This window comes from Ornithorhynchus anatinus, chromosome 18, assembly GCF_004115215.2.
Source record: "Ornithorhynchus anatinus isolate Pmale09 chromosome 18, mOrnAna1.pri.v4, whole genome shotgun sequence".
In the NCBI taxonomy this organism is placed as follows: domain Eukaryota; kingdom Metazoa; phylum Chordata; class Mammalia; order Monotremata; family Ornithorhynchidae; genus Ornithorhynchus; species Ornithorhynchus anatinus.
In genome coordinates, this window is record NC_041745.1 from 11629622 (window position 1) to 11644118 (window position 14497).

A 14497-nucleotide genomic window follows, 5' to 3' on the forward strand; every position below is an offset into this window, starting at 1 on the left:
TGAGAGGCAATTTGTAAATAAGCATTAGCTCAGATTCACTATCAAGTTGCTCACCTTACCAACTAGAAGTCGAAAAGAAAATTGAAGAGACAGTGTAAAGATTTGAATAATAATTCCACATATGATTCCTTTCACGCTAAAGCATTTTTATGGCATCTGATAAGTGCTTACAATGTGTCAAACACTGTCCTAAACCCTGGGGTAGGTTCATGTGAAGTAGAGGGATCACAGCCCCCCGTTCCGCATGGGGCTCAGAGTCTGAGTAGGAGGGAGAACAGATATTTAATCCCCATTTTATAGCTGAGGAAACCGAGGCACCGAGAAGTGAAACGACTTGCCCAAGGTCACAGAACAAGCAACAAGTAAAGCCGAAATTAGAACCCAGGGTCTCTGACTCCCAGGCCCATGCTTTCTCCGGTAGGCCAAACTATATGCTACCTGGGCATTTGTTTTTGTTATAACTTTAAAAACCTTGGTCTATTTATGATTGCTGTCCACATTTTACAGGTGGCTCTTCTGAAGAAATATAGACAGAGCCAACCAAAGGTGACATTTTCGGTTCACTGAAGGTGGGGAAATACAAAGGTGTCAGAGAACGACAGAGACTGGTGTCTAACCACATCTACCAAAGACCCTCACAAATAAACCAAGCATATAAGACCCTGTTCTAACCACTATTCAGAACCTCCAAGCTGCAGGATAGAAACTCCATTCTGCCTTTATTTTTTCTGTTGCTATTTAAAGATTTTACAGAAATTCATAATTAAGTCGCATGCACAGGAATAGAGAGAAATAAATGGTTTTTTCTGATCTCTAAGATTCATGGCAGATTGTACTTCCCAAGTGCTCAGTACAGTGGTCTGCACACAGTAAGCACTCAATAAATACCCTTAAATGAATAAAATGAATGGATTGCCCCATAAAAAGGGTCCTCTATTTTTGCCCTTCCAATTATGAGGACAATTAAGGACCTTACAAATCATTTCTTCTTAGATCCCCTTAAACCTAACTCCACGTACAGCTCTAGATTTTTTATTTTCAGACATATTTATCGAGTGCTTCATAACCGTGATAAAGCACAGTGATCCAGAGACACAAGCACCCCAAAAATAGAACCTGGGAGTGTTTTTAATTTTCTTTTCTGCCAATTCCTGTTTCTAGATAAGGATTCCCCCTTTTGTAACAGATCTTGCAGAAACTCATTTCAGGGGGTGGGGCAGGGAGGAGGGAAGGAGGAGAGAGAATCTCTCTGCAGTAAACAGCTGTCACCGTGTAATAATAACAATCGTGGCGTTTGTTAGGCCCTTTTTAAGTGCCAAACACTGTACTAAACACTGGGGGAGATTCAAGTTAATCAGGGCGCACACGGATCAAAGTCACTGCCTTTTTATTCCCTTTCACCCCTCCCTTCTACAGCAAAATACACCACCAGTGCATGTCTGCAGCTGCCTCTATCGGGGGGAGGGAAATCAGTCAATCAATCAACAGTATTTATTGAGCGATTACTGTGTGCAGAGCGCTGTGCTAAGCGCTAGGGAGAGTCCACTACGACAGAATGAGCTGGCACGTTCCCCGCCCACGAGCCACCAGGTGTGTCTGCAGCTGTCCATTTTGGGGGGGAGTTTAAAAAAAAATCAATCAACAGTGCTTACTGAGCGCTTACTGTGCGCGGAGCACTGTGCTAAGCGCTTGGGAGAGTCCAATTCGATAGAATTGGAGGACACCGACCCCGCCCAAGATTCACCAGGCGTGTCTGTAGCTGCCAATATGGGGGGGTGGGGGGGAATCGATCGGTTCATCAATCAAAGGAGATTTACTACGCCCTTACTGAGGGCAGAGCACTGTACTAAGCGCTTGGGAGAGGGCACTACGACAAAATGAGCGGATCCGTTCCCCGCCCACGGTCCACCATTCGGGGAATCGATCAATCCATCAATCCATAATATTCTCACTGCGCTCTGTGTGCCCGGCACTGCGCTAAACGCTTGGGCGGGGACCCAGGGGCCGCCGCCACCCAGTCCATGGTATTTCTGGGGCGCTTACCGGATGCAGAACACTGTAATAAGCGCTCGTGGGACAGGGACTGTGTCCAACCCGATTAGCTTGCATCCGCCGCAGCGCTTAGTACAGTGCCGGGACCCTAGAACATACAGGCAGCCGCCCCAGCGTTTGGTCCAGTGCCATGCGCCTAGTAAGAGCTTAACAAATAGGCATCCGCCGCAGCGCTTAGTCCAGGGCCCGGCCCCTAGTATCCACCGCAGCGCGTAGTCCAGTGCCTGGCCCCTACTAAGCGCTCAGTCCAGTGCCCGGCCCATATTAAGCGCTGAATAAATCTCACTATTATTCTGGTTAGCGTGGTTATTGCGAGCCAGTGAGAAGGGGCAGCTCTTGTCCGTTATTTCTTGTCGCCCCGGTCCCCGAGCAGCACGTTTGCGCTCTGGCTTGGCGCATCTCCCCCTCCCCAACCCCGCGCAGCACATTTGCGCTCTGCCTTGGCGCATCTCCCCCTCCCCAACCCCGCGCAGCACGTTTGCGCTCTGCCTTGGCGCATCTCCCCCTCCCCAACCCCGCGCAGCACGTTTGCGCTCTGCCTTGGCGCATCTCCCCCTCCCCAACCCCGCGCAGCACGTTTGCGCTCTGGCTTGGAGCATCTCCCCCTCCCCAACCCCGCGCAGCACGTTTGCGCTCTGGCTTGGCGCATCTCCCCCTCCCCAACCCCGCGCAGCACGTTTGCGCTCTGCCTTGGCGCATCTCCCCCTCCCCAACCCCGTGCAGCACGTTTGCGCTCTGCCTTGGCGCATCTCCCCCTCCCCAACCCCGCGCAGCCCGTTTGCGCTCTGCCTTGGCGCATCTCCCCCTCCCCAACCCCGCGCAGCCCGTTTGCGCTCTGTCTTGGCTCGATCCCCCCGCGCCCCCGGTGCGGCACGTCCGCCTCGGGCTTAGCGCTTCCCTTCCCCTCCCGCCCCCCGGCCGCGGGTCCGGACCGGACGCAGGGTCCGAGCTGCAGGAGGTGGAGGAGGAGGAGCAGCGGCCGGTCCTTGCTGAGGTCGCGGTGGACGAAGAGGAGGGTGAGCTGCACCAGCGCGCAGGGCAGCAGCCAGAAGAGCAGGGTGAGGCCGTGCCAGGCCCCGTCCCCGGCCGCCCAGTAGGCTCGGCTCAGCCCCAGGGCACCCGCCGCCTCGGCGCCCAGCAGGCACACCGACGCCGCCACCGACCACGGCGCCTTCATCGCCGCCGGCACTCTGCCGCTCCGCCCCGCTCCGGCGCCGCCCCCCGCATCCACACCCGCTTATCTAGTGCCCGCCACTGCACTGAGCGCCCGGCTGCAGGCGGGCGCCTCCCGTGGGCACCGGTGCTCTCTCTTCCTCTCTGCGTTGAGCTCGGTACCGGGCTCTGGGCACGGAACAGGCTTCATAGACGATTCAGAATAACGACGATGGGGTTTGTTCAGCGCTCACTAGGCGCCCGGCCCACAGTGAGAGCTTACTTCATAATGATGGTGGGGTTTGATGAGCGCTTACTAGGTGCCCGCCACTGCGCTGAGCGCCGGGGATGGAGGCAGGCAGCTCACGGGCACCGGTGGTCTCTCTTCCTCGCCGCGTTGAGCTCGGTACAGGGCTCCACGCACGGGAAACGCTTCATAGACAATTCAGAATAACGACGATGGGGTTTGTTAAGCGCTTACTAGGTGCCCGGCCCACAGTAAGCGCTTACTTAATAATAATGATGATGGGGTTTGATAAGCGCTTACTAGGTGCCCGGCCCTGGGCTGAGCGCCGGGGTGGAGGCAGGCATCGGACGGACACCGGTGGTCGCTCTTCATCGCTGAGTTGGGCTCTCCCGAGCGCTCGGTACAGGCCTCTGCGCACGGTAAACGCTTAAAAGACAATTCAGAATAATGCTAATGGGGTTTGTTAAGCGCTTACTAGGTGCCCGGCAGACGGTAAGCCCTTAATAAATAATAAGTATAGTATCTGTTAAGCGCTTACTAGGTGGCCCGCACTGTACCAAGCGCAGGGGTGGAGGCAGTCAGATCACCTGGGCAGGGATTGTCCCTCTTAATTATTGTATTGGACTCATCAAAGCGCTTGATACGGTGCTTGGCACACAGTAAGCGCTTAATAAAAACAATAATAACAATAATAATAATGGTATTTGTTAAGGGCTTACTAGGTGCCCGGCACAGACTAAGCGCTTAATCAATAATGGTAATAATTATGGCATTTCTTAAGTGCCTATTAGGTGCCCAACACTCTACTGACTGCTGCTCAGATCAGATGGGCACAGTGTCACTCTTTATTGCTGTGTTGGACTCTCCCAAGCGCTTGGTACAGGGTTCTGCACACAGTAAGCATTTAATAAATAATAATTATAATGATGGTATTTGTTAAGTGTTTACTCTGTTTCAAGCACTGTTCTAAGAGCTGGGGTAGATACAGAGTCATCAAGTTGTCCCACGTGAGACTCACAGTCTTCACCTTAAAACTGTGACAGTCTTAAGAGAAGCAGCGTGGCTCAGTGGAAACAGCCCCGGCTTGGGAGTCCGAGGTCATGGGTTTGAATTCCGTCACGGCCACTTGTCAGCTGTGTGACTGTGGGCAAGTCACTTCACTTCTCTGTGCCTCAGTGACCTCATCTGTAAAATGGGGATTAACTGTGAGCCTCACGTGGGACAACCTGATTACCCTGTATCTCCTGCAGCGCTTGGAACAGTGCTCTGCACATAGTAAGCGCTTAACAAATACCAACATTATTATTATTCATCGCCATTCTGCAGATGAGGTCACTGAAGCACATAGAAGTGAAGTGGCTTACCCAAGGTCACACAGCAGACGAATGGTGGAGCCAGAATTAGAATCCACATCTTCTGGCTCCTAAAACCGTGCTCTTTCCACTAAGCCACACCGTTTCTCCATGTCATGATGATGATGGGGATGGTGTTGGTTAAAGCGCTTACTAGGTGAAAGTCAGTGTACTAATCGCTGGAGTAGGGGCAATCAGATCAGGTGGGCAGGGATTGGCTCTCTTTATTGCTGTATTGGACTCTCCCAAGCACTTGGTATGGTGCTTGGCACACAAAGCGCTTAATAAACACCATTATTATTATCATTATTACAATGGAACAATAGATGCATTCCCTACCCCACAGTGAGTTCACAATCTAGAGATCCAAGCTTTCCTTAGTCATTCCAAAGCAGCGTGGCTCAGTGGAAAGAGCACGGGCTTTGGAGTCAGAGATCATGGGTTCGAATCCCGGTTCTGCCACTTGTCAGCTGTGTGACTTTGGGCAAGTCACTTAACTTCTCTGGGCCTCAGTTACCTCATCTGTAAAATGGGGATTAAGACTGTGAGCCCCACGTGGGACAACCTGATTCCCTTGTGTCCACCCCAGCGCTTAGAACAGTGCTCTGCACATAGTAAGCGCTTAACACATACCAACATTATTATTTATTGAGCGCTTACTATGTGCAGAGTACTTACTAAGCGCTTGGGCGAGTACAGTAATGAGGGGCTTCATCAAAACCTAACCCCCATATTCTAGGACAATTGACTGAATTGGAGTTCAGAAAATCTATTTCCTCCCTCCCAGCCCCACAGCACTTCTTGTACCCACGCTTAGTTCGGAGCCGCCCTGCCCTACCATGAACTCACAGGCTAGAGGGGGATAAATAAATAAATAAATAAATAAATAAATAAATAAATAAATAAATAAATAAATAAATAAATGGATAGATAGATACTTTACTTTCGTGTCTGTCTCCCCTGCTAGAATAGATTCTTTGATGGGTGAAATCTCGACTTAGTCTATGGTACTCTCCCAGGCACTTAGTACAGTGGTCCGCAAAAGCTGCGCTCAAAAAATACCACTGATTGCACCCTGGAGAAGCCAGACAAGGCAAAGATCTGAGCCTCCCTAACAGATGGTATGTGCAACCCTCCCCTCCCCCTGCGTGGAAGGAAGCTTTGACCTTTTCCTTTCTTCGCGTTGATGTCCTTGGCCGGCTCAGCTTCCACAGGACCAGTGCCGACTGCCGCTCAAAGAGCTTTGAGGATACCAGATATAAACCCTGGGGTCTCTCCGGTCGAGGGGCAGAGGAGGAAGGGCAGGGTTATTTTCATTCTGTTTGAGGGCAGAGATGGTGGCTCACCGCTTCCTCTCCAGAATTTTGTAAAAAAACAACAAACTGGTTTCTCAGTCATCTACCTTGGGGTAGTTGTTCAGGGTGGGGCCATCCAGTGAACTTCTCAACCCTCGCCTTCTTATTAGAGTAGAAAGCAGCATGGTGTAATGAAACACGGGCCTGGGAATCCGAAGGACCTGGGTTCTAATCCTGGCTCCTCCACTTGTCTGCTAGGTGACCTCGGGCAAGTCATTTTACTCCCCGGTGCTTCAGTTCCCTCACTTGTAAAATGGGGATTAAATCCGTGAGCCCCACGTGGAACACGGACTGTGTCCAACCTGATTAGCTTACCCCAGCGATTAGAACAATGCCTGGCACATAATAAGTGCTTAACAAGTACCATCATTATTATTATTATTCTTACTGGGACTAGGGAATCCAAGCTTAGGACTGCACGGGACCAAGGAAGAAAGAAAGAATTAATTTGAAAATAATTCTTCGGGAAGATAATTTAGAGGCAGAAGAATATGTACAGAAGTGCCAAATTCAGATTACAAAATGAAATACTTGTGCCACACTTCAGTAAACAACCAATGGTAATTATTGAGCACTTTATAGCATGCAGATCACTGTGTTAGGCACTTGGGAGAGTACAGTACTATAGAGTTGGTAGACATGATCCCTGCCGTCAAGGAGCAAACAGACAGGTGCAGGAACACTAATCAGGGAAGTCCAAAATTGGCATTAATTTCTCCCCGCTGATGTTTGGCAACACTTCATGCTTTGCGTTCCCCCAGCCGCCTTAAAGGTCAAACCCTCCGAATCGCAGCTAAAGAGAGGATTGAATGGTTATCTTATCATCTGCGGAAAGTTCACACAGACAATCTGAACATTTAGGCCAAGAAAACGACCTCCTGTAGCACTCTCAGATCGTAATTAGATGTGAGACTCAGGTTCCATGGCCAGATCGATCCGATGTGCCATGTAATTGTTCATTTCTTCACTTCACAGGGTTAGACAGACCTTCTTTCTTCTTCAAATGCCGTCGAGTTGTTTCCGACCCATAGCGACTCCATGGGCACCCCCTCTTTAGAAGGTCCCATCTTCTGTCATAAAGTCATTCTGGTATCTGTATCCATAGGATTTTCTTGGTAAAGACACGGAAGTGGTTTACCACTGCCTTCTGCCAAGGAGTAAAAACTGGAGTCTCTGCTGTTGTCTTTGGTCACCATTTTGATCGCTTGATCATCCGCCTTTGACTCTTTCCCATGCTGTCGTTGCCCGGCACAGGTGAATAATAATAATGATAATAATAATAATGATGATGATGATGGTATTTGTTAAAGCGCTTACTATATGTCAAACATGGTTCTAAGCACCGACTTTGTTAGACTCTAGGCAGACCTAATTTTCACTTTTCAGCAGGTTCCTGTAATTGGATTCTCCCTCTCCCTGGCAGCAGATATTTACACTTCAACTGATCTCCATAAGCAAAAGCAATATTTGCAAAATGCAAATATTGACTACCAGGGTAAAGAAATCAAATGCAGACACCTGCCTATGTCCAGACAGATGTCCCTATGAAGCAAGGAACTGGTGAGAGACTGAAGGAAAAATTCCCCTGTGCTTGATTCTTCTAACTAGAAACATTATTCCACAGGCAAAAAAAAAAAAAAAGTGGTTAATAACCCCAATATTTAGTATGCATGTGCATTTCAAGACATAATTCAACATTAGGTTTTTTTCCATTTATTTTCACCACCTGACTATAAATTGCCAGTGATTATCCAGACTGAAAAGCCAAGTGCCTTATTGTCTACTTGTAGCTCTGGAACGTTGGATTATTTTGTGTGCAGAAGCTGACACAATATAATAATAACAATAATAATATCTGTTAAGTTCCTGCTACGTGCCAAGCACTGTCCTAAGTACTGGAGTGGATACAAAGTAATCAGGTTAGACACAGTCCCTGTCCCACATAGCGCTCACCATCTTCATCCCCATTTTACAGATGAGTTAACTGAGACCCAGAGAAGTGAAGTAACTTGCCCAAGGTCTCACAGCAGACAAGTGGCGGAGCCGGAATTAGAACCCCGGTCCTTTGGACCTCCAGGCCCCAACCTATCCACTAGGCCAAGCTGCTTCTTTTATATTTAGGAAGGGGAACATTCTAATGAAGAGGTCTTCTAAGATTGCAAGTCATTAACATTTCTAAACTAGACTCACTTGCAAAGCCTACATTTTATAAAATGCCAAAGTTGATGATGAAAACGTGTTTGAATTCATCCAGTTGAAAGGAATACCGGGCAAGAATACAAGTATAGAAAATGAAGTTTAAGAAGTCCTCAATTTCCACCCACTCCAACATCACCCCTTAGTTTGCAGTTTACAGAATGACATCTCTGAGAGTCTTTGCTCTTGAATTTAGGGTGGAACATCCTCAATTCCCAAAGTCCCTTGCTACTTATACTGGAATAGGGATTTTATTTCTTTTGAAATTGCTCATCATTTTCTTTTGTTTTCCTAAGCAATCTCTTGGATAGGTATTCCTTTTGCTCTCCACTGGATTTTTACTGTCCTTAGTCCCTTTTGCTTTACACACTCCCTAAAATGAAAATCACTCCACTTTTCTTGCACTATGCCTTTACTTGCTCCCTCCCGGCAAAATTACGGTTAGGGGAAATGGTACCACCATATCTGGCTTATTTATCAACAGCCTTCCTTAATCAAGTGAAACTTTTGATGACCTCCATGGCCCGGTTGTTGGGGAGACTGTTGACTGGTGAATGTCCTCCAAACAAAGACGCTGAAGAGCGGGAATTTGGCCTGATTGGGCTGGAGCACCTCAATCAGGAAGCACATAGTGCCTAAGAAGCCTTCGTACAGACTGTACACGCGATCTAGCATTCGGGACCTGCCTTGAACTCCTCTGTGAACAGGAACTCTGCAAACTTGCGTGGGAGAGAGAAGTACTCATTCCAGGAAGTTAGCATCAGTCTCAGTTATCTTTGTTACCCACATCCACATAGGTTTCTTCTTCTAGCGATAGAGCGAGGGCCTGGGTGTCAGAAGGACCTGGGTTCTAATTCCCGCTTTGTCACTTTTCTGCTGGGTGACCTTGGGCAAGTCTCTTCACTTCTTTGGGCCTCAGTTTACCTCATCTTTCAAATGGGGATTAAGACTGTGAGCCTCATGTAGGACAGGGACTGTGTCCAACCTGCTTTGCTTGTATTGATCCCAGCGCTCGGTACAGTGCCTGGCACATAGTTAGTGCTTAACAAATACCACCATGATTATTATTGCTATTATAAGTCATTTTACTTCTCTGGGTCTCATCTGTAAAATGGGGATTGAGACTGTGAGCCCCATGTGGCACAGATATTGTGCCCAACCTGATGATGTTGTATCCACCAGCACTTAGGGCAGTGCCTGGCATATAGTAAACACTTAACAAATGCCACAATCATTATCGGTATTATTATTATTATTTGTTAATAGTTGACTGGGTGGCAAGCCTTGTTCTAAGCCCTGGGATAGATACAAGTGGATCAGGTCAGACACAGTCCCTGTTCCACATGGGGATCACAGCCTGAGTAGGAAGGGAGTATTGGCATTGAATCCCCATTTTACAGATGAGGAAAATGAGGCCCAGAGAAGTGAAGAGACTTGCCTAAGGTCCCACTACAGGCAACTCACAGACCTGGGCTTAGAACCCAGGTCCTCGACCCCTGCTCCTTCTGCTTCTGCTCACCAAATTTCTAAATCCCACCAGGTCTTAGCAACGTTTTCTCCCCAAAGGTATGCATAAACAATTTTCCCCTTAATTTTTTTTACCTTTGTTTAAAGGTAATGCATTTCCCATAGAAAGAAAATGAGTGCCTGTGAAATGGAGCTCCCATTGAAATTCCCTTCACCCACTTCTCCTTAGCAGTTTGCAGTTCCATGAGGAGCTTATGCCCAGAACCAAATGACGATAAGCAGGCATAACATTATTTATAGAAAAACATATTTTGAATGTTCCTTAAAAAAGAAACCTGTCCGGTTCCTCTGGGGACAGAGCTGATCTTTGTGCTGTCGCTTAGACTGTGATACAGAACAGCAGTTGTCTTAAAATATACTAGAAGCTCTAGACTTTTGCAACTGGGACATGAGGCTGAGAGGAAAAGAAAAGTGAGTCATTTGGTACAGTATTTCAAATAGCAAATTCAAGGACATGTCAGGAGAAGGTTTCTCTGGAGAGAAAATTACTCGACTGTAAACTGAGGGAGAGGCATTCTGTCTTCTCAACAATATTATTTTGAGAATCTACAAGATTCTGGCCATATCAATCAGCTAAATGGTAGACTGTGAGCCCGTTGTTGGGTAGGGATTGTCTCCATCTGTTGCCGAATTGTACTTTCCAAGCGTTTAGTACAGTGCTCTGGACAGAGTAAGGGCTCAATCAGTACAATTGAATGAATGAATGAATTTACTGAGCGCGTATGGTGTGCATGGTGGTGTGTGCGTACGGTATGGTCTACAGAAGCAGTGTGGCCCAGTGAAGAGAGCATGGATCTGGGAGCCAGAAAGTCCGGGGTTCGAATCCCAGCTCCTCCACTTATAATAATGTTGGTATTCGTTAAGCGCTTACTATGTGCAGAGCACTGTTTTAAGTGCTGGGGTAGATACAGGGTAATCAGGTTGTCCCACATGAGGCACACAGTTAATCCCCATTTTACAGATGAGGTCACTGGGGCACAGAGAAGTTAAGTGGCTTGCCCACAGTCACACAGCTGACAAGTGGCAGAGCTGGGATTCGAACCCATGACCTCTGAATCCCAAGCCCGGGCTCTTTCCACTGAGCCACACTGCTTCTCTATCTCTAGCTTCTCTATCTTCTTCTCTGCTTCATACTCATCTGCTGTGTGACCTTGGGCAACTCACTTAACTTCTCTATTTCTCAGTTTCCCCATTTGTAAACTGGGGATTAAGACTGGTATCCCCACGTGGGATGGGGCTGTATTCAGCAGACCCTGATCCACTTGGGGTTCACAGCCTGAGTAGAAGGGAGTACTGGCATTGAACCCCCATTTTCAGATGAGGAAAACGAGGCCCAGAGAAGTGAAGTAACTTGCCCAAAATCCCACTACAAGGCAACTCATAGACCGGGGATTAGAACCCAGGTCCTCGGACTCCCAGGCCCGTGCTCCTTCCGCTCACCCAATTTCTAAATCCAACCAAGTCTTAGCAACATTTTCTCCCCGAAGGCATGTGTAAGCAATATTCCCCCTTTGAAAAGGACCAGCATGGGAAGCAGCATGGTATAGTGGATAGAGCACAGGCCTGGGAGTCAGAAGATCATGGGTTCTATTTCCGGCTCTACCACTTGTCTGTTGTGTGATCTTGGGCAAGTCACTTCACTTTTCTGTGCCTTAGTTAGCTCATCTGTTGAATGTGAATTGAGGCTGTGAGCCCCACATGAGACAGGGATTGTGTCCAACTCGATTTGCTTATACCCACCCCAGCACTTAGTACAGAGTTTGGCACATAGTAAACACTTAAACAAATAGCATTATTATTATTATTGTTGTTGTTGTTATTGTTATTATAATTAACCTGAAGAGCTTGTGCCTATCCCAGTGCTTAATTTAGTGCCTGGCACATAGTAAGTGCTTAACAAATACCATAAAACCAAACCTACATATTGTTAAGCAGAACAGCAATTTTTTGATGTTGTTTAGGGCCTCTCTCACTTATTTCTTCCAAGTAAAACCAAACTATCCAGGAATTAATCAATACCGTAAGAGAGTTCTTAGGCGGTACAACAACAACATAATTTTGATTGACAATATTTACTTCACCCACATTGGCCTGGAGACCAATAAATACTATTGAATGAATGAATGAATGGAGATTGACTAATAGCTATCTCTAATTGATAAAGTGTTTGGTACCCTTCAGAGGCAATAACAAATATATATTTTTTCTTAAATCAGCTGCAAACTTCTCACTTACTGGACAAACACCTGCAATAGAACAGTTCCTCCTCAACTATTTCCCTAAATGAGTTGCATTTTTAAATTATTAAAATCGATGCACTATATCAATGTTTTGTTTAAAGGTATACACTTATAAAAATGCAAATCATACGCTAAACCACTTATCGTGAATTTTCTCAAAAAGCCCTGAGGAAATTGGGGTAGGTTAAGTAGCATTTTCATTTCACAGGTTGAGAGGATGAGGAACAGACAAATAGAAGGGAATTGCCCAGGAGAGAAATGAAGCAGAAGCCATGTCCAGTGAATCCAGCAGATGCGAATGAACATCTTGTTCATCAATCCATATAACTTTTGGGAAAAGGAAAAGCTACGATAAAATTATAACAGATAATAAATCAGAAGAGTCACGTTTTCAGATTCCTAAAGCATTTTTTTTTCCTTCTGCATTCAGCTCCTTTTGTGGACTTGATAAAATTCATTCATTCGATCGTATTTACTGAGTGCTTACTGTGCGCACAGCACTGTACTAAGCACTTGGGAGAGTAGAATAGAATTATGAACAGACACAATCCCTGCGCAATGCCTGGGTTTAGGGTCTAGAGTTCAACTAAACTGCATAGAGACAGCTCAAATTTTAGACCCAGTATCAGGGACTGGGTTTGTTTTTTGTTTTTTCTTGTCTGTTCTCCGGAGAATCCAGGTGGGGAAGAGGTGGAATATATCTGTTCCAACGTTGTAGCTCCCTCTCCCACGGCCCCTACACGGTATCTCGGATACTCTCTCGGCTCCAGAATTTATCGGCCCTGGCTACCGTTCAACATCTCTAAAAATGTTTCAGCAGGCTTAGACATCAACAAATGAACCCTCAGCCTCAGCCTGCATCATTCCTCTCCTTCTGAAACCCTCATTCCACTTATGCCATTCCAACTCCATCAATATTTCATCACTCCTTGGAAATGGAACTTCTGGGAATCACTTGGCTTAGGTTCAAGGAAAATTCAGAGAAGAAGGGAATCAAACCCGAAGTCAACGGGTAGGATCCAAGTCATTTTGCTTATTGGTTTATATCTTTCTCTTTTTGGTCCCCTCCAGCTTTGACGGAGTAAAAAACAGGATCTTCAATTAAAATATCTGCAGAGAACAAGTCTCTTAGTAGGTGAAGGGCGGAAGCAAAGGCTTGGCTGTGGTGTCATCGCTCCCAACTGCTAAAGGGCAGAGATTGCAAACCTCCCAACTTGGATTAAAAATCAGCTGTGTGGTTGTCAGCTGAGGGAGGGGTGTGGAGCTGGGAGAAGGCCAGCTCACAGGGCAGACAAAAAGGCATGAGGTTTTCACCTTTGTCTCAGAGAGTCATTGCTATGAGGTCACGGTTTAAGCCTCTGACTAGCAAGTCTTTGGGCGTAGTCAGGGGGAGGATATCTTCCCTCTCTAGCTTGCCCTCCCTCACCTGTTCCCCTTGAAACATCAGATCATTCGTTTGGAACGGGACAATCACAGAGAATTTAACAAATACCGTTATTACTATTATTATCATTAACTTGCATATTTTTACCGAGAAAACGCTATGGATACGCTACCAGAACGATTGCAGATGGAAGTGCGGTGTTCTGGGAGAGATGTGTCCGTGTCCATTTTCTGGGATGAGAGATTGCTGACCTTTGTGCTCTGAATATATACTTAGAGTTTCCAGGTAGCCCGCATAAGAGGAGGAAAACATAAGCACTGCCAGCCACAGGTCCTTTCTTCAACAGCCCCTTCTGCCACATTAACTCGCCACAGCCGATACAAATGTCCAGATACTGTGGTTTCTTGGAAACGAGATACGCTTTTGCAAACAGGTATGAATTCCTGTGAAAACATCCACGATACCGGTGTTAATTTTCAACATCCACCCTATAGAACTTTCACTTTCGTTTCAAGAAGGAAGTTTAAGTGTCACCTGATGGGTTCAACTTGCTATATGTCTGGGTTGGATTCCTTGTGAAATTGGGAACATCCGAAATAAACAGAAATTAGAGATGAATGAGAATACCTGTAATTTACAAAGAGCTATTTAATACTGTACATAACGACAATGGTATTCTTAAAAACTTCCTCTTTGCCAAGCATTTTACTAAGTGCTGGGGCAGATACAAGATAATCAGGTTTCTTATACAGTCTTTTTTTAAAATGGTATTTGTTAAGCACTTACTATGTGCCAGGCACTGTATTAAGCGATGGAGTGGATACAAGTAAATTGGGTTGGACACAGTCCTGTCCCACATGGGGCTCACCGTCTGAATCCCCATTTGACAGACCAAGGAACTGAGGCATAGAGAAGTGAAGTGACTTGACCAAAGTCACATAGCAGAAAAGTGGTGGAGCTGGGATTGAACCCAGGTCCTTCTGATTCCCAGT

General features: G+C 46.6%; 1 protein-coding gene across 2 annotated transcripts in view; it reads right to left on the minus strand.

Moving 5' to 3' along the window:
• Positions 1 to 13971, minus strand: part of XK (X-linked Kx blood group) — a 30141-nt gene extending 16170 nt beyond the window's left edge. Inside the window, exon 1 of one of the 2 annotated variants that reach the window (XM_029046678.2) lies at positions 13678 to 13971. In XM_029046678.2, coding sequence (XP_028902511.1) covers positions 13678 to 13817 — 140 coding nt within the window. In that variant the 5' untranslated portion in view covers positions 13818 to 13971. Of the gene's footprint in view, positions 1 to 2984; positions 3244 to 13677 lie in introns of those variants that run through there. The other variant, XM_001514100.4, reaches the window with a different exon arrangement.
• Positions 13972 to 14497: the final 526 nt, after the last annotated feature.